The 21,111-nt window shown below is 42.1% G+C and overlaps 1 protein-coding gene across 1 annotated transcript in view; it reads left to right on the forward strand.

Annotated features, from left to right (window-relative positions):
- cntnap2b (contactin associated protein 2b) overlaps window positions 1-20,887 on the forward strand; it is a 46,807-nt gene extending 25,920 nt beyond the window's left edge. Inside the window, exons 16-25 of the mRNA XM_087850624.1 lie at window positions 1,029-1,156; window positions 1,252-1,422; window positions 2,319-2,537; window positions 5,184-5,420; window positions 5,523-5,756; window positions 6,073-6,206; window positions 10,006-10,099; window positions 12,216-12,443; window positions 12,762-12,836; window positions 18,220-20,887. Coding sequence (XP_087706750.1) covers window positions 1,029-1,156; window positions 1,252-1,422; window positions 2,319-2,537; window positions 5,184-5,420; window positions 5,523-5,756; window positions 6,073-6,206; window positions 10,006-10,099; window positions 12,216-12,443; window positions 12,762-12,836; window positions 18,220-18,419 — 1,720 coding nt within the window. The 3' untranslated portion in view covers window positions 18,420-20,887. The remainder of the gene's footprint in view (window positions 1-1,028; window positions 1,157-1,251; window positions 1,423-2,318; window positions 2,538-5,183; window positions 5,421-5,522; window positions 5,757-6,072; window positions 6,207-10,005; window positions 10,100-12,215; window positions 12,444-12,761; window positions 12,837-18,219) is intronic.
- Window positions 20,888-21,111: the final 224 nt, after the last annotated feature.

Consider the following 21,111-nt stretch of genomic DNA (forward strand, 5'->3'; position numbering starts at 1 on the left):
ACATCGGCTGGTTTCCTCTTTCTGGTGCAAAGTGATAAACAAACAAGAGAGACGATCAGCTGATCATTGATCAGTTTCATGATTGAAGTAGAAACAGGAGAGGGAGGGGGGAGAATGAGAGAAGAAGAGGCAGCTGTGCAGCAAAGACACAGAATAAATCCAGCTTTGTGTCTTTTTTATTGTAGCTGAAGTTCGGGACAAACTGTTCCTTTTCAGCTCAACATGAAACGCGTAATATTTTTTCTGAATACGAGACGATTCAGTTTTTTACGGAACATTTGGCAACTCTACTAACTAACCTCATGAATAAAATAAAGTTCACCATCAGTAACATCATAGCACCACCCAGCTGTATAGAAACTCCGTCATGCTAGCTAGTAGCAGTACGAGTTATTGTAACTGACTGTAAAAAGTCAGCATAACGAAAATAAACTCCACCTAAACTTGGTTTATATCTGACTCAGACAGACTGCAGGTTATAACTTCTTACCTGAAGTTCAGCTCACCTGACACTCGGACCGGCGGCTGCCTCGGGTCTCTGCTCCTCCTGCCTCCCCTTTCTCTCATCCACCTGCTGGCCTCAGTGGAAGCTCCAAATAATTTTACACATCTGCCAGCATCTGGCCAATTCACCACCTTTCATTGTTTATACCGTTACAAAAACCCCAAAACAACAAACAAAAAAACAACAAAAAACATCGGCCCATAAAAACGAAAAATCACACGGCCAGTCCAGCTGTGGTCGTGCCATCAGTTAACCCTTCACGTGCCACAGCGTGAAGCTGCCCAGCGTTGCCGACCCCTGCCATAGATTATAATCCTCATTATCCTCACTCAGTGTTTGAATGAACGCTTGTGCCAAACCCTGATCAGCCCTTCAGTACTTTCTTAAATGTATATGTGAATGATGTAATAACACAAATTAGACAAGATTGATTTAAAAAATCAAATCTGAAGTAAAGGAAATATTTTAGCTGACATAACCCTGAGCTGACTGTCGTCTTCTTCCTGTGTGTCCGTGTATGTAGGAAGGAGGACTCAGGCCTGCTGGTCTACAAAGACCACCTGCCCGTCAGTCAGGTTGTGGTTGGTGATACAAGCAGAGCTGCATCTGAGGCCAAACTAACCATAGGGCCACTCAGATGCCGAGGGGACTGTGAGTCACACACACACACACACACACACACACACACGTATTTCATGTTGTTTCATAGACAAATATATTTTATATCTTGTGGTTATTTTCTATAGCAAACTTCTGGAATGCAGCCTCCTTTACAAGCCCCGCCTCTAACCTCCACTATCCTTCTTTGAGAGATGAAACCAGCACTGACATCTCTTTCTACTTTAAGACGTCCTCTACTCATGGAGTCTTTCTAGAAATCCTGGGAAGCACCAGCTTCCTTCACATTGAGCTCAGAGGTGGGTCAGTGTGTGTGTGTAACACTGTAACACTGTTGAGACCTTTGAGCATGTGCAGCTGAGATATTAGGTCCTTTTTAAAGATATAATCCCCAATAGGTTGATTCTGTTCATCTGGACGTTTTCAGTGGGAGAAACGTTTCGTCACTCATCAGGTGACTTCTTCAGTCTCAGCTGACTGCAGGTTTCAACCTCATAAACACTGCATTTGCATAATGAAACCAGCTGACTGAAGGAACAATGGGCTGTGAGGTCAGTTCATTGATCAGCTGAGACTGAAGAAGTCACCTGATGAGTGACGACACGTTTCTCCCACTGAAAACGTTTTAAAATATCTGTGTTGTTTTATAATAATATTCCTTAAGTGAAACATGTATAATGTAAAAAATATTGGTCCCAGCATGGAGCCCTGTGGAACTCCATAACTTTTAAATGTGAAGAAGACTCCCGTTTATATGGATAAATTGGAGTCTATCAGATATGATTCAAACCAGCACAGTGGTGACTTCTAATCTCTGAAGTAAAACATTGTGCACTGAGGTCTGTCAGGACAACCATGGAGAGGAGTCTGCTATCAGAGCCCATAAGTAGATAATTCATAACCTTCACTAGTGCTGCTCCTGTGCTACGATGCACTTTAACCGTTAAATAAACCGTTCCTTTGCAAATGCAAATGGTCAGTGTTCGGCGACTTGTCTTTCAAAAAATTTTGAAATGAAAGGAAATATTTAGTTAAAACATCTGGATCAAGTAAGAGCTTTTTGAATAAGGATTTAAAAGCCTGTGGTATGTAGCTTGTAAACAGAGATAACTTAATCATCAGTATTTATTACTATCTGTCTCTAGGAGATGAAAATTTTAACTATTTCCAATGTTTGACATGTTTGATTCCACAGCCGACTCAGTGGTTTTATTCTCTTTTGGCATTGGCACTGAGAAGATGGAGCTCAGTGTCCGCTCACCAGTGCCGTTAAATAATGACCAGTGGCATCGTGTGGAGGCTGAAAAAAACATCAAGGAGGCCGTGCTGCAACTTAATGGACAGCACAGAATGGTCAGGCCCACCACCGTACAGGGCCATGCAAAACCAGAGCTCTACAGTGATCTCTATGTTGGTAAGACTGGTGCGCCACATATGTTTATGGTCCCATTTGGACTCATGATGAGTATGTTACTCTTCTTCATATATGTCTTCAAACCACGATGAACAAACCGTTTCATTTTAGAAAAAGCATGTGTGCTTCATTCAGTATATTTGGTCTTATTTTTGTCTGATGTTTTAAAATGTTATGTTGTGATCATCAGAGTCTGAACTATAAAAAATTTTTTAAGTTTTTGTCTGAATTTATTAATGGCTGCAGGTCATCCAAATATAAAAAAATGTTAATGGTCCTGACTTTGACGACAAATTTCCCAAAGGGTAAGAAGGTGCTTGAGATAATATTCTCGATAAATTATTAGTGCTATATCTGTACTGTTGTATTTGCACTGAATGGATCTCATTCACTGAGTTGTATAAGAGTAACTGTGAAATTTGTATCTTAGCTAATGCTGTACTTCATGACTTTTGGTTAGTGGTAAAAGTGAGATTTGACAGGTGGGGAACCAAAAGTTTAAGTTTAAAGGGCTTGAGGTAAGCAATTGAAGTAACTAACAGTTAGAGCCTAGAATACAACTGAATTACATTGGACTCGGTGGTAAATACATTAAAGGGTTACGGCTGCAAAGCAATGCCCGACCGACAGACAAATGTTCTTGGGTGCGGGAATTCATCACAATATAAGCAGATGTTACATGAAGTGTCACAGCTTATTTTTGACACATAGGCAGTATAATGCTTGTACAAAAGCTAGAATTCTGTGAATGGCTCTAATCAGCAACATCAGTTTAAATTTTATTTCATTTCTGCACCTTTAATGTCACTTAGGATTGACCTCGAACCCTGCAGCCTACCCTGTATCAGATTTGTTTATTACCAAGTTTGTAACCAAAAGAGGAGTCTGTCTTGGTATCATGGTGCAGCACAGTCCAACGTAGTGCATTAATTCAATTTAGATTTGTTGATATAGTGCTGATTCACAGCAACAGATGTCTAAAGGTGCTTTAGAGTTGCTTAAAAGTTTACCTCACCGTGAGCATGAATGATTTCAGTTGGTGTCATAACTCTCTTTCTTCATCTGTTCAATACTTTTTTTATTTTTCACTATTAAATATAACTATAACTTAACTCATCAAAGATGTATGCTGTACAATGATTTCATCCTGGAAAAAGAACAGTTGAAAGAAATCATTAAAGGCCCCAAATTACCAACATTTTGAGTTTTTAACGATTTTTTTGAACTGTTGTGTTAGTTATTAGAAAGCAGTCCTGTCACTTAGTGCAAGTTAATATCAGCTGGTTCAGTCCCATAAACAGGCATCTCGTTACCATGGCATCACACAAGAAACACTTCATGATGGTAAAGCCAGTGACCTCTCTTTAAACCTTCACAATCTTAAAAGATGTTGATGGCATTGGTTGCAGAACATTTCAAACTAAATGAGACTTTAACGCAATATATAAATAACGCAATTTAACTTGAGCAAAGTAGATTCAAATAATAATAATAATCACAAAATAATAATCAAATCACCAGAATTATGCTTATGTACTTATACTAATTACCCTACTCTAATGCTAATATTAGGGTGGTGAGTTGGATCAGGTGATGGGAGAGGATGCTAGACCTAAATGTATAGTGAGGGTGCGCTGGGAATGCCTGGCAGACGCCACGAGATCTACAACACAGGTGTCCAGCTCCAGGCCTCGAGAGCCAGTGTCCTGCTGGAGGGCCTGGGTCAACACACCTGAATCAAATGATTAGTTCATTACCAGGCCTCTGGAGAACTTCAAGACATGTTGAGGAGATAATTTAGCCATTTAAATCAGCTGTGTTGGTTCAAGGACACTTCTAAAACCTGCAGGACACATGTCTTGAAGTTCTCCAGAGGCCTGGTAATGAACTAATCATTTGATTCAGGTGTGTTGACCCAGGCCCTCCAGCAGGACACCGGCCCTCGAGGCCTGGAGTTGGACACCCCTGATCTACAGCATTCTGAGACATGAGACACTGAGTCTAAATGGACCTGCATTGCTGAAACTGCTGCACTGAGCTGCAGCTACAAGGTTGTTGGTGCCTGTTGTGATGGTATACTCTGAACACCAGAGGTGGACACTAGGGGTGAAGGGAACCATCAGGCTTTAGATGGAGTCCTATCAAGCTTGGTTAGCCTGTGGGACTTTGGAGGCAGCCAATAGGTACTAACAGGCCAAGTGGAATGTGGTGACGGCAGTGGCTGAAGCAAAAACTCGGGTGTGGGAGGAAAGACAATGGAAAAAGACTTCCAAACTGCCTTGAAGAGATTCTGGCAAACTGTCAGGTGACTCAGAAAGGAAAAGTGGTGCTCTACCTGCACTGTGTGTGGGTGGAGCGCTGCTGACGTCGATTGGGGTGGCTGTAGCTCAGGAGGTAGAGTAGGTTGTCTACTGATCAGAAGGTTAGTGGTTTGATCCCTGGCACCTCCAGTCTAAGTGGGGCATGAGATGTCATTATTTTCTGATTTCTGTACCGTTAGCTGGAAGCCACTGCAGACTGGAGCACACGAAAAACAAGAAACTCGTTCAACAGTAATGTGCTAATCTGCATATCACATTGAATTACTCGTTATTTGAAGGTGTTCTTAATGCTGTTCCTGATTATTCTGCCTTACTTCTATACCAGGTGCTTCAAGTGGTCAAAGGGGTTTTCTGGGCTGCATGCGAGCTCTGAAGATTAATGGTGTGACCTTTGACCTGGAGGAATGGGCAAAAGGGACTCCAGGTGTGAATCCAGGCTGCCAGGGCCACTGCAACAGCTACAGGATGCACTGCAGAAATGGAGGAAAGTGTGTAGAGCATTACAATGGTTACTCCTGTGACTGCTCCCTTACTGCGTACGATGGACCCTTCTGCACTGATGGTATGACCAACACCCTGTTTGAGATTAGATGGGTTCAGATTTAATAATCAATAAGAATTTCCGCTATGTTTTAATGTTCTTTATTCTTTAATTATACGTTAGATGTAGGCGGCTACTTTGAGACGGGGACATTGGTGCGTTACGACTTGCTGCCAGAGGGGGGACCTTTTGCATTGAGGGACGTGAAGAGTCTGTCAGGTGTTGGTGTTTCAAGTGAGGCCAACCTGACTCAGGAGGAGCTTGTGTTCAGCTTCAGCACCTACAGTGCTCCCAGCATTCTTGTCTACATCAGTTCCAGAACTCAGGACTACTTGGCTGTGGTGCTCAGACACAATGGTAGGCTTATTAGTGTCGTATCTGATACATTTAATGTGTTCTCATCTTTATAAACTTTATCTAGGGTGGTCTCCATGCCAAATATCCTTGGGACAGATACTCAGCCCAAGTGGCACTCTGATGCATCGGAGTGTCGGTGTAAATGTTAGATAGCAAGCACCTTTGTAGAAGAACAATTGAAAAAAAGTGCTTGTGTGAATTGATGCAAGTTGTAGAAAACACTTTGAATGCTCAGAGTAAAAAAGCACTATGTAAGAACCAGTCCCTTTACCATTTATAAACTGTAAGAAATGTACGTATTTCTTTGTGTTTTCAGGCACTCTCCAGATCCGCTACAGCCTTGGAGGACTCGCAGAACCGTATACCATAGACGTTGACCATCGTAACATGGCCAACGGTCAGCCACATTCTGTCAACATAACTAGGAACTTAAGGGAGATACGGCTACAGGTTAGTGAATCCTGCCACTACAATACGCGATGAATTGCAAAATGCAGTCAAGTTAATAATAAAAGTCTTCAGCTGAAAATTCTTTTAGTTTGAAGCTGTAGCAAATATTTAATAGTGAGTATTAAGTTTGTATTAGGAGTGATTTAATGCAGCACTTTTTGCTGGAATGTCATCAAAGACACAATTTATAACAAAGACTTATTATATAGAATAATTATTTACATGCTGTTAGCCCGGTGTTACTGTGAAATGTATGTGCAAGTTCTTTGTCGCTTTCACATATTTTTTCCACGTGTAAATAGAAATAACAGAAGCTAGGAATTTGTCTTTAGCTGGAGACACACGCTGCTTCAAAACTTAGTATTGGAAAATATACACTAACCACTATCAAACGTTTGGACACAGCTTCTCATTTAATGGTTTCTCTTTATTTTCATGACTATTTACATTTTAGATTCTCAGTGAAGGCATCAAAACTATGAATGAACACATGAAATTATGTAGTAAACAAAAGTGTGAAACAACTCAAAACATGTTTTATATTTTAGATCCTTCCTAACAGCCGCCCTTTGCTTTGATTCCTGCTTTGTTCACTCTTGGCGTTCTCTCCATGAGCTTCATGAGGTCGTCACCTGAAACGGTTTCCAACAGTCTTGAAGGAGTTCAGAGATGCTGAGCACTTGTTGGTCCTTTGCCTTCACTCTGCGCTCCATCTCATCCCAAACCATCTCCATTGGGTTTATGTCAGGTGACTGTGGAGGCCTCCATCACTCTCCTTCTTGGTCAAACAGCCCTCACACAGCCTGCAGGTGTGTTTGGGGTCATTGTGCTGTTGAACAATACATGATGGGATGTTGCTGCAGGATGCTGTGGTAGCCATGCTGGGTCAGTGTGCCTTCAGTTTAAATAAATCTCCAACAGTGTCACCAGTAAAGCCCCCCACACCAGCAAACCATCAACTCCATGCTTCACGGTGGGAACCATGCATGTAGAGACCATCCATACACAAAGTGGAACCAAAGGTCTCAGATTTGGACTCATCAGACCAAAGCACAGATGGTCTAATGTCCACTCCTCGTGTTTCTTGGCCCAAACAAATCTCTTCTTGTTGCTTTTCCTTAGTCGTGGTTTCTTAGCAGCTGTTTGACCATAAAGGCCTGATTCACACAGTCTGCTCTGAACATGTAGAGATGTGTCTGCTACTGGAGCTCTGTGTGACATTTATCTGGGCTCTAATCTGAGCTGCTGTTAACTTGTGATTTCTGAGGCTGGTGACTCGGATGAATGTATCCTCAACAGCAGAGGGACTCCTGGTCTTCCTTTCCTGGGGAGTCCTCATGTCAGACAGTTTCATCGTAGTCTTGATGGTTTTTCTGACTGCACTTGGGGACACATTCAAAGTTTTAGCAGTTTTCTGGACTGACTGACCTTCAGTTCTTACAGTAATGATGGACTGTTGTTTCTCTTTACTTAATTTATTGGTTGTTGCCATAATATGAACTCTAACAGCTGTCAAACATGGCTGTCAGCTGTGCACCAACCTGACTGCTGCACAACACAACTGATGGTCCCAACACCATTAAGAAGGCAAGAAACTCCACTAATGAACCCTGACAGGCTCACCTGTGAGGTGAAACCATCTCAGGTGACGACATCATGAAGCTGAGAGAAGGCCGAGGGTTTGCAGCTGGGTGGCTACTTTCAGGAATCTAAAATATAAGACATATTTAGTATTGCTTATGTTCAAGTTAACGCAGCTTTCACAGTATCAAAAAAGTAACACTGGCACTAATCGTATCACTCAATGCAGCATTTGACAAAGTAAGCTGGAAATTTCTGTTTGCAATATTTAAGAAAGATTTGGAGAATCATTTATCAGTTGGATAAGAGCGTTTTACACATCGCCAGTGGCCACAGTCACCACCAATGGGTTAATTACACAAAGCATTACTCTTCACACTGGTGCCAGGCAAATATGTCTCTCTCCATCGCTATTTGCGTTATTCATAGAACCGCTAGCTGCTACTATAAGACAAAATGGCAATATTAAAGGTATTTCACTGTCTAATACACAACAAAATTCTTCTTTATGTAGATGTTTTATTGCTCCTTCAGGATCCCCACTCTTTGCAGCAAACATTTGGGTTATATATTTGCTTTCAGAAGTCTCAGCTTCTCTATAACCTGGTCGAAATCCACTATTTTGCCACTCTGTATGGATGAGGAGGATGGGGCAGATCTTAAATATTAAATATTAATGTTTCCTCCAAGCTGACCAAATCCTGTTCAGCATGAATTTCACCCCCTTGCTTAAATTGGTTCAAAAGAATTTAAACCACTGAATCATCCATCCGTCCGTCCATCCATCCATCCGTCCGTCCATCCGTCTATCCGTCCATCCATCTGTCCGTCCATCCGTCCGTCCATCTGTCCATCCGTCCGTCCATCTGTCCATCCGTCCGTCCATCCATCCATCCGTCCGTCCGTCCGTCTATCCGTCCATCCATCTGTCCGTCCATCCGTCCGTCCATCTGTCCATCCGTCCGTCCATCTGTCCATCCGTCCGTCCATCCATCCATCCGTCCGTCCGTCCATCCATCCATCCGTCCGTCCATCTGTCCATCCATCCGTCCGTCCATCCATCTGTCCATCCATCCGTCCGTCCATCTGTCCGTCCGTCCATCCATCTGTCCATCCATCCGTCCGTCCATCTGTCCATCCGTCCGTCCATCTGTCCATCCATCCGTCCGTCCATCTGTCCATCCATCCATCCGTCCATCCATCCGTCCGTCCATCTGTCCATCCATCCATCCGTCCGTCCATCTGTCCATCCATCCGTCCGTCCATCCATCTGTCCATCCGTCCATCCATCTGTCCATCCATCCGTCCGTCCATCTGTCCGTCCATCCATCCGTCCGTCCATCTGTCCATCCATCCATCCGTCCATCCATCCGTCCGTCCATCTGTCCATCCATCCATCCATCCGTCCGTCCATCTGTCCATCCATCCGTCCAACCGTCCATCCATCTGTCCATCCATCTGTCCATCCGTCCATTTCACAGGGAAAGAACCTTCTATTAGATTATATATCCTAAGAAAAATAAGTGACCTGCTCTCAAACAGAAATCAGCTGAGTTCAATAAAAACTGGTCCATTTTCATCACTAAAATAATGTATGCTACTGCCTGATATATCTTAATTATTTTTTTCCCTCTCTCCTCGTGTCTGAGTTAATGTTGCTTTAACTATTATTATCATTATTGTTATAATTGTCTCCTAAATTACATTAATCCTGGACTGAATACATTAACACGTCACGCTCACTTCACTCTCACTACTCACAATCACACTTGTATTATTTTCTTCCAACTCTTATATCTTATCCTAATAATAATTATTATTATCATGATAATAAAAAAGAAAGTAGTAAAAATAAAGGAAAACCATTAAATAGGAATGTGTGTCCAAACCCTTGACTGGTAGTGTATATTTCTGGAAGTCACTACTTTGAGATAAGCTGCTAAAGGTGCTAGTTTGACATATTGATAGTCAGAGTAGAAAAATGTATTTAAACATTGAATTGCAAATTGTAATTAGTTGCAATTGTAAATTACATCTGCTGAAAGAATAATTCTATTATAAAAAGTGCATCAAATTATATTAAAAAACTAGTTTTTAGCTTAAACAAACTTCTTTTCACCAAATCAAGGACAGGAGTCTTAAAACTTGACAAAGTTTAAAGAAGATTCAGTTTATCAGTTAAACTTGACTGTTGCTTTTCTCTGTCCACATTATCCAGCTGGACCATTATCCAGTGTCCACATATACGCTGCCTGAGGCCTCTGACACCCAGTTCACTTTGGTCAAAAGTATCTTTCTTGGCAAAGTCTTTGGTGAGTCTAGAGATTTGTGCGTGTGCGTGTGTTTATAAGGCTGACTCCATGAAGGGATGCTGAGTGATGTTCTATGATCTGAATATTGTCCTATTTATTCTTGTACCAGTCACTTATTAACTTTTTTGTGTGCCTTTTTTTCCTACCTGAAATGATGAGCTTCTAGTTCTTAGAATCCAAATATGTTTTGTGTTGAAAAAAATAAAATAAAAATGAAGTAAAAAGTTGAAATGGCATTTAGCTTTTACTGTTTCTAATATCATTAGAGCAACACCACAGGGTGGGCCATTTATATGGATACAGCGTAATAACATGGGAATGGTTGGTGATATTAAAGTCCTGTTTGTGGCACATTAGTATATGTGAGGGGGCAAACTCCTCAAGATGGGTGGTGACCATGGTGGCCATTTACAAGTCGGCCATCTTGGATACAACTTTTGTTTTTTCAATAGGAAGAGGGCCATGTGACACATCAAACTTATTGGTAATGTCACAAGAAAAACAATGGTGTGCTTGGTTTCAACGTAACTTTATTCTTTCATGAGTTATTTACAAGTTTCTGACCATTTATAAAATGTGTTCAGTGTGCTGCCCATTGTGTTGGATTGTCAATGCAACCCTCTTCTCCCACTCTTCACGCACTGATAGCAACACCGCAGGAGAAATGCCAGCACAGGCATCCAGTATCCGTAGTTTCAGGTGCTGCACATCTCGTATCTTCACACCATAGACAATTGCCTTCAGATGACCCCAAAGATAAAAGTCTAAGGGGGTCAGATCGGGAGACCTTGGGGACCATTCAACTGGCCCATGACGACCAATCCACTTTCCAGGAAACTGTTCATCTAGGAATGCTCGGACCTGGCACCCATAATGTGTTGGTGCACCATCTTGCTGGAAAAACTCAGGGAACGTGCCAGCTTCAGTGCATAAAGAGGGAAACGCATCATCATGTAGCAATTTCAAATATCCAGTGGCCTTGAGGTTTCCATTGATGAAGAATGGACCCACTATCGTTGTACCCCATATACCACACCAAACCATCACTTTTGTTGTTCCAACAGCAAGCAAGCAGTTTGCTGACTGTAGCATGGGAGATGGGTGGTCTCGTAGGGTGTCTTGCATTGAAATCTGCTGCAATGACCTGGTTACTGCGTTCACCAGATATCAACACGATTTCGATCCGCTCCTCACGTGTTAACCTCTTCGACATGTCAATGGCTGTGAACAAAGAGAAACTTGTAAATAACTCATGAAAGAATAAAGTTACGTTGAAACCAAGCACACCATTGTTTTTCTTGTGACATTACCAATAAGTTTGATGTGTCACATGGCCCTCTTCCTATTGAAAAAAGTTGTATCCAAGATGGCCGACTTGTAAATGGCCACCATGGTCACCACCCATCTTGAGGAGTTTGCCCCCTCACATATACTAATGTGCCACAAACAGGACTTTAATATCACCAACCATTCCCATGTTATTACGCTGTATCGTATAAATGGCCCACCCTGTAGATCAAAAAAAGGACAATCTCACTTAGTAGTACAGTGATGTAAGGGTGGCCTAGAAGTCAGAGGGTTTAACTTTAAAACCTAACCTTAAAAGGTAAGTTTATTGGATTGTGAACAATAAACACATTTAAAACATTGTTATTATATTATTTTTGTTATTTAATATATTTAAATATTTATTCACAGTGAATATTTAAAGACTAACATGCTTTTAGGCCCAAAAAAGAGTTTCAGTCGTAGTCTCATTGGGCGAGGCCCCCGCCTATATCACTGAGCTTCTTCAACCCTACTCTCCAACTCCAATGATAGTGGTCTCCTGACTATTCCACGGAGACGTTTAACAACAAACCCTAGCTCCAGTACTGTGGAACTGTTTACCTCCCCCACCAGCTCCATCGACTCTGTAGCTTCTTTTAAAAAACAGCTTAAAACACATTTGGGTAATGTTTGTGTGTAATATGTTGTTTTGTTTGATATGCTTTTATATTCCCATGTGAAGCACTTTGTTATAGCTTCTTGTCTTAAAAAGTGCTATATAAATTAATTTTGCTTACTTGCATTGCTTCCAGAAAAAACAATTAAAGCTGCTTTGTCTTTCTTTTAGAAACAGGCCAGATTGACCCCATCCTGATCGAGCGCTACAACACACCGGGTTTCATGGGCTGCCTGTCAAGAGTTCAGTTTAACAGTGTAGCACCGCTGAAAGCTGCCCTGCGCTCCAGCATAGCAGCACCTGTCAGCACCCATGGGATACTGGTTCCTTCAAACTGTGGAGCCTCCCCCCTGACCATCTCCCCCATGGCTTCAGCCAGAGACCCCTGGCACATAGAAGGTGGTAGAATAACTTAGAAGTCCAACTCCAGGCCTCGAGGGCCGTGTCCTGCAGGTTTTAGATGTGTCCTTGATCCAACACAGCTGATTTAAATGACTTCAACATGTCCTGAAGTTCTCCAGAGGCCTGGTAATGAACTAATCATGTGATTCAGGTGTGTTGACCCAGGGTGAGATCTAAAACCTGCAGGACACCGGCCCTGATGCCTGGCGTTGGACACCCCTGACATAGGGTTTCAGCATATATGGGGCACGCCACTGTAAAATTCTACAGTTTCTCAGGATTCAAATAGATAAAAGATGTTTGCTTTGTTCACAGCTGGAGCTGTTTTCAACCTCAATGAGGACAAGTTCAGTGGTGATGGTGTGGATCGCAACTCGGCTGTCATAGGAGGTATGTTTAGTTTTAAGTATACCAGGATTCTGAGCTGCTGTTTTTGTCTATATGATTGGAAAATGCACAGATTGATGCACATAAAACGAGGTGATGTATGATTTTAAAATTGATACCATTGGTGTATCTATTAAAAATCTCTGAGCAGTTTGAGTCTCAGTGATGTTGTCTTCAAGGTCGAGGTCACAGGTCAACTTTTCTGAAAACTGCCTAGGAAATTTCTTACCATACGTGCGCCTACCAGGAGGCTGAGGGGGAACGCCCGGAGCCGCTGGGCGGTCACATTGAATTTTTATGCTGTCTGGGACAAGTTGAAGGTTGCCCAGAGGTCACCTGGTGGAACCTAACCTGTCTCATTCTGACTCAAAGCGAAATTTACTGTGCATTACACTAAATTCTATGAAAAAGTGTCTTATTTTGCACCCGATATGTGTGTGATATTTGATACCAGGAATATTAATGTGGAATGAGAGAAGTAAAAGTCCTTCCATGAAACGCTTCCTTACCGTGGTGGAGGGGTTTGTGTGTCCCAGTGATCCCAGGGCCTATGTTGTTGGGGGCTTTGTTGCTCCCTGGTAGGGTCTCCCAAGGCAAATTGGCCCTGGGTGAGAGGCCAGACGAATAAAGAAGACCAACGGATGAGTGTACCCTGTCTGGAATAGGATTGCTGGGACCCCACCTGGAGCCAGGCCTGAGGATGGAGCTGGAGGGAGAGTGTCTGGGAGCTGGGCCTTAGCCCATGGGACCTGGCCGGGCACAGCTTGAAGCAGCGACATGGGCCTGCCCTGCTGTAGACCCACCACCCACAGGAGGCACTGTTAGGTTTGGGTGCAATGTGTGTTGGGAAGCAGACAGGGGTCCAATCCTCGGCTACCAAGGCTGGCTGTCAGGACACGGAAGGTCACATCTCTGGTAGGGAAAGGAGTCTTGTGCATGAGACTGAGATACCGGCTTTCTATGGTGGGGCTCACCTCAATGCAACGTTTGGGCTCTGGAACCAATCTCCTAGAGAGAGGCTAGACTCTGTTCCAGGCTGCTATTGCCCTCGGTGACAGGTAGTGGCCAGGGATGGATTTTCTTGTATCCCTGAACGGGTCCTGAATGTAGTTTGCACTTATTCGCAATGGTGTAGCGTCCACACCGCTGTGGAAACATCTTTCAGGCATTGATGTGACTGAGTAGAGTTGCGCTGATTTCGCATGTGGTGGAGTTTATGCTGCACAGTTTCATGTCTCTTTTAAAGATATCTTTAAAGCGTAGCCGTGGCGTCCAGTGGGTTGCACACAACTGATGGTCCCAACGCCACGAAAAAGGCACGAAATTCCACAAACGAACCCTGACAGACTGACGCTGAGCCTGGTTCAGCCGGAGGTTTCTTCCTGTTAAAAGGGAGTTTTTCCTTCCCACTGTCGCCAAAGTGCTGCTCATAGGGGGTCATATGATTGTTGGGTTTGTCACTGTATCTATTATTGTACGATCTACTGTACAATATAAAGCGCCTTGAGGCGACTTTTGTTGTGATTTGGCGCTATATAAATAAAACTGAATTGACAGACACACCTGTGAGGTGAAACCATTTCAGGTCACTACATCATGAAGCTCACTGAGAGAAGGCCGAGTGTTTGCACCAAAGGGTGGCTACTTTGAGGAGTCTAAAATATAAAACATATTTAGAGCTATTTTTCATTTTTTTCTTTCTACATAATTCTGTAGATACATGTAGTAAAAATAAAGAAAAACACTAAATGAGAAGGTTTGTCCAAACCTCTGACTGGTCGTGTATAATAATAAAATCTCTCATAAACTTGCTCTGAGCTAATGTTGGCGTTGTTCTGATGTTTGAGAGGAAAGAGGTTAGAAACATCCAAGTCACTGTTTTCACTGCATGAGTTAATCCACACATTCACTGTAGGAAACAGTGAGAATTCAAATGCTCTTTATAATCTAACATGGCAAAAATGAGCAGAGAAAAAGCCAAAAAACATCGACCCAGTTTGAGCCGCGGTTGACGTCTCTGGTGTAACTCTCAGTTCAAATCGTGTGAACTGCTAATCAAAGGGAAGAACTCTTCATAACACAACGTTCACACCTCATCGACCTTTCTCCCGCCTTTCTTGCTTGATGTTACATCTTCTGAGATGACATCTGGCATCTGTGCACTTTTACGTTAATTAGATGGATCATTAGCTCATTCAAACATGGTAACTGGCCTGTATTTATATAGCGCTTTTCTAGTCCCTAAAGACCCCAAAGCACTTTACACAACCTGGCATCCACACATTCACACACTGGTGATGGCAGCTACACTGTAGCCACAGCTGCCCTGGGACTGACAGAGGCGAGGCTGCCGGACACTGGCGCCACTGGGCCCTCTGACCACCACCAGTAGGTAACGGGTGAAGTGTCTTGCCCAAGGACACAACGACCGAGACTGTCCAAGCCGGGGCTCGAACCGTCCGATTACAAGGCGAACTCCCAACTCTTGAGCCACGATCGCCCCACAGTCAAACATGACTCTGCATTTCTACATAATCTTTTTAATTCAAAAACACAGGGATACTATTTTATCAGTTTTTCTCTTGAACTCTGTGTTGGTCAACTACAACATACGATTCCTTTTATGAAGTCATGCATTTCAAAGTCAGACATTCTTGTTTTCAACTTTTTTTATTAAACTTTAGACATAAAACAAGAGAAATAACTTTTATCACACTCACCTACCACTCCCCCCATCACACACCTCTGCACCTCAGGTGGCAGAGAGCCAGCTAGTAAAAGGAGACCAAATACAGTTTGTCTAATAGGCCACAAGTCACTTTTTTGTGCGATGCTATTTTAACCATTAACCATTCTTCATAGGGAGGCTTAGCAGAATCCCCTTAGCTGTGGTGAGGGCCAGGACGTCTCATTTTTATGGGGGGAGACGTCAGAAAGTTCTGTGGTTGAACCAAACACAGATGTGAAATCTTCGTTTCAGAACATGAAGATGACTCCATGATATCAAAGTCAGACATTACTTTCGATTAGTGGCTCCTTAGTATCGCCCTCACTCCATCCTGCTTACATGTGATCACACAGCCTCACAGGCCGCCTCTACACTCAGTGAGACGCCTACATCATTATAATGTTTTCATTGTAGTGGTTGAACTTCTACCTGATTCCCATCAGTATTAAGCTTGATTTACTATCAGCTATGATTCTGTTTACAACATACTTTTCTCTTATTCAGAGTCACATTTCTTATCTGTCCACATTCCTGCAGCCACACAAACACTTATCTGTCAAGGTCTGCATCGTGTCTACACAGAATCTAGACAGAAAAATCTCCATTACTCAAACTGTATTTCTCATATATATACTTAATATACTGTATTTCAACGTATTAATTAGACCTATCTTTGATTTTATCTATTCAATTCAATTTGTCTTTGATTAAGAATTAAGAATAAAGGGTGGCACTTTCTACACTTTCTCTGTAATAAAGTGGTAATAGTAGGGTAACAAGGGGGAAACGAGTATAATGTGTTTCTAAGTTATTACTATGCAATTACCAAGGTAATAGCCACTAAATAGCCAAGTAATATCATGGTAGTAACAGTGGTTAAAGTTGAGTAATATTACTCTGAAATAATTCAATTCAATTCAATTTTATTTATATAGCGCCAAATCACAACAAAAGTCGCCTCAAGGCGCTTCATAGATACAGAGAAAAACCCAACAATCATATGACCCCCTATGAGCAAATATATGTTATAGGCTAATAAGAGCCCAAAAACTAGGGGTAATAATATGGAAATACAGCTCAGTAATAAAGTGGTAATAGTAGGGTAACAAGGAAGGAAGAGGAGTGTAATAATGTGGTAACTTCTAAGTTATTACCACTCAGTTACGTGGTAGCATCTGTGTAATAAGCAGGAAAGAGAGATGCAAAATGTAATACTGCCTGTTTCCATTTAATAACACATTATTAAGCTATTAAAGCTCATTTAAAAAGTGATTATTATCAGGAACCAGCTGTGGTAGTTTTCTGTAATAATCAGGAAACAGAGCTGCAAAATATTCACCAGTTATGGTGGTTCTAAATCGCTTGTAGGTAAATGTGAGCGTGAATGGTTGTATGTCTCTGTGTTGGCCCTGAGACAGATTGGCGACCTGTCCAGGGTGTCCCCCGCATCTTACCCTATGGTATGAACCACAGGGCAACCCCCCTCCACAACCCTGAGAAGGATAAGTGGAAGACAACGGATCTCTTAACCTTAATTCCATCTCTGGTTCCTGGAACCGCGACTGGTCCTCAGTGAGCCGTTTTCCAAAATGATCATAGCTTACCAGTTTAGTCATTTCTGGCAATGTTAGCATGCCATTAAACCTTTAAAGCCGGTGGGAGAGGGCACGTTCTGTTTTGCGTAACTATTTTTAAATCCCGGTAGCTCTGCAACCACGTAAACTAGCGCAATAATTTTTTTTGCATATGAAACCGGAGGAGTTGTACTTACATCTTATGCCATCAGCTTGTCCTCGGTCACAGTTTCCTTCCACATATAACTTTGCAAAAACTGCATAAAAAGCACTTGCAGCAACAAAAACATAATATTCCAGAAACACGCTTTGCCGATCCGATCAGCTGTTTGTAACACTTCCTACATTGGTGTAGGCGTCAGCGCGAACTTTTGCATGTCCGCCATGACCTGCCCGAAACAGGAAGTGACGTCATTTTCGCGGAAATGTATTTTTTTTTTACCATCAGGGCCTCATGAGCCTATACTGGTGTTTTTAAAAGTTATCTTTGACTTTATGACTTTCTGTGTGGTTTCTGGGATGCTTAGGACTCATATTGCACTGCTGGAAATAGTTTATTTTGATGCATATGCTGCTTTTTTGCAAATTTGCATTATAATATTTATTTTCGTTTTTCCTGCAGTGTATAAAAATTGGTGTATTTCAAAAATAAAACTATGAAGACACTCAAAATAAATTTCCTGTGGTGGGAAACTATTTTGTGCAACTTTTTTGTATTTACAGTTTTGAGGGATAAGCCTCTTAAATTTCTCTAACTAGAAATATATGTTAAAAAAACAAAAACGATTTTCAATTTTTTTGTAGTTTATTGCACTTTTTTGCAATTTATATAATTACTATGCACTTAATGCAGACATATTATTAAAATCTGGGCTATAATGGTTGTATTGATGTATAGCAACTTGAAATGCTCCCAAAAATGGCTCCACAGCATGTAAACATATAATATAAGCTCTGGCGGACTTGGTTCTGTGGTAGGTCTTAAAGGGTTAAAAACGACTAGCTCAACATAAGGAACAATGCTGTCTTCAGTCCGTTCTGTGTTAAAGGAAGTGCTCACTGCGTTGCTCACGCTTTCTTCCAGGAATCATCTCCATGGTGATCTTCAGCGTCCTGTGCATCATGGTGTTTGTGATCCGTCACATGTTTCGTCACAAAGGCTCCTACCACACTAACGAGGCAAAGGGAGCCGAGTCGGCAGACTGCGCCGACGCAGCGATCATTGTCAACGATCCGGCCTTCACCGAAACCATTGACGAGAGCAAGAAAGAGTGGTTCATCTGAACCCTCGTCGATACGGACGCACGTTAGGATGTAGTTTGCAGGCGTAGGGAGTAGCTGGAGGTGACGACCTACTCACCCTGGAGGAGCGGAGGACTTTAGAGACGGTGGAAACCATTGGTATTTTAGCTTGGGTATTAAAGCACAGGGCGCAGAAGTGCCTGGCAGCGACAGTGATTCATATGATGGAAGGACAGCTTCAGTGTACGGTGCCATAACGTTTCAGGCCTTGGATCAGTCAGTGTTCGTTTGCTTTTGTCTTATATTTTTATATCTATCGCTCTGACTTTGATTTCAGTATGTAATGTATTTATTTATTGATATTATATTTTTTCAAATGTTTATATTATTTATTCTTAATTTTCTTTGTGTTTTTATTTCCTGTGTTTGTGCTTCACTTCTGGTACTTTGGCATGAATTATAATAATTATGAATTAGTCCCAATAAGCCTTCGTGCGTATAGCGAAAGTAAACAATTCTAGAGTGTTTTTGTATATTAAGTGTGATACGTTATAATTTGCCTTATTTTTATACAATAATTTATTCTGTATGTTGGTAGTTTAATTTTGCTTCTCAGACTAAAAACTATGGTGTGTGTGTGTGTGTGTGCGCGACACACCCACGTGCATGCATAGCTGGCTTGCTCGTCTGTAAAGGAGATGTAGCCATGACGTTGTTTGCATCATCTGAGCTTCTGTTGATTCCTGCATCTGAATGTGTCTTCAAAGACTTCTTGATACTTGTACGTGAGTTCAGGAAACTCACTCAGCTTGTCTCAAGCTGCCGTTTGTCCAGGGCCAGACTGCAAAAACATAACAAATAACTTTATTAAACGTTACATGAACCTTCAAATCCACAGTGAGGCAGCATTAAGTTAGTGATTCCACTACCAAGGCTGGTGAGGGACGAGTACAGCACTGTAGCAAACAAATACTCTAACTTCCCTAAAGTGAACCAAACACCTTCCAACAGCTCCCAGAGCTGGCAGATGTATTCACTGTCAGCTGCTGAGAGCCACAAACTCCACAATCTAGACTCAACTGTGACTCTAACAGCAGCCCCTTCATTACCTTCATATGCTGAAGGTAATATGTGACACAAAGCTGGTGGCAGATCTGCGACACATTGAATCTGAGGTCAAAGAGCAAAAGTAGGAAAAAGCAGCAGCCTTCACTGCACTGGGCTTATGGATCAGGAAAGAACTCTTATCTGAGATAATATTCAATTTTGCACAGTGTTATTATATCAATGAGCCCCCCCTGTAATGTAGGATAGAGTGGACGGACAGCAGAACAAGTTCAGGTGAACAGAAGCCTCGTGGAGACTTGCTGTGACTGAACTAGGCTGCAGAGTTGGTTTCATTCTTTCATTCGACTCCAAAGTTAAACACATTTAAACACCATCTCTGTGGTAGATGAATGTGACATGAAGCAGATCATCAAACAAGCAACTGGTCATATTGTGGCAGCAGGACGTTTTCCACGCTCAGAGAAATCCTTCTTTTCATTTAGTCGTTCAGAGGTGTTGTTGCCTCCTCTGAGTCCCTGAAACTAGAAGAACAGGTCCGATCATGAGCTGCTCCGTCCAGTAGAGCAGCTACGCTGACCGGATCCAGGCTGGTGATGAGTGTTTTTGTTTCTTTTATCTGCAAATATGTTTCTACAGAGGAATGTTTGTCCGTCACATGCTAACGGCTTACACTTGACGTTTGATTGTACTGCGTTTGTATTCATTTGACTGCATTGAGATGTACTGGCATGCCATTTGTCACTGAATGACACGTTTCTGTTGATGAACCACTGTAGCATCACATGGCTTTCTCTTCATTGTTCTGTGTATAAATGATTATCATTTATAGCTGATTTCTCATTCTTTGTGCTGGAAACTATGACGCCTCCTGGAGCAGCCTGGAAAATACAAGTATGACTCATAATTCAATGATATTTCAGTTTTTACAAAACGCACTTTCATCACGATGACGATGACTCTATAAAGACCCTTGAAATGACTCTTGTGCTTTAGCACTATATGAAAAAACGGAATGAAACTGAATACTTGTGAAAATAGTTACATGGATACATAATTGCAATTTTAATTGCATCAGGTCACTGTAAGATAAACATATTGTAGCCGTAACTCAGGATGTCTGAGATTTGCAGTAGACACACCCATGGTATCAATTTCAAAATTCTACGCCACCTTGTTCACGCGTTACTGTAATCCGATTACTTTTTTCAAGTAACGAGTAAAGTAAGGGATTACTATTGCAAAAATGGTAATTAGATTACCATTACTTTCCCGTAGGAACGCTGCGTTACTGCGTTACTAAAACCGTGATTTTTTTGCGAGAATGTCTCATGACAGTGACGTAAGCGAGCGCGACGTTCGTGACAACAGCTGTGTGCAGATCAACAATGGATCATATATCGAGTGCAGAGAGAGTATGAGCGTGCAGCGTTTAAAGCGAGGAAGTACTGACCTTACTTTGAGTTTGATTCCATAAAAAGTGACAAAAACATTAGTGTCCGTTGTGCGTGGGAAGAAAACTTCTTTTTACAGCGAAAAAACCCCTAAACTTCCGAGCAAGCACCGAGTAGCTACGACGTAATGGGAAACTCACAGAGAAACTCGCAGATTCTTCCACTGACCGCTGCACACCTGCACCAGGGTAAACCTCCGCCTACCCCACTCCTGC

The sequence above is a fragment of the Neolamprologus brichardi genome, chromosome 14 (assembly GCF_056152115.1).
Source record: "Neolamprologus brichardi isolate AB-2024 chromosome 14, ASM5615211v1, whole genome shotgun sequence".
Taxonomy (NCBI): Eukaryota; Metazoa; Chordata; class Actinopteri; order Cichliformes; family Cichlidae; genus Neolamprologus; species Neolamprologus brichardi.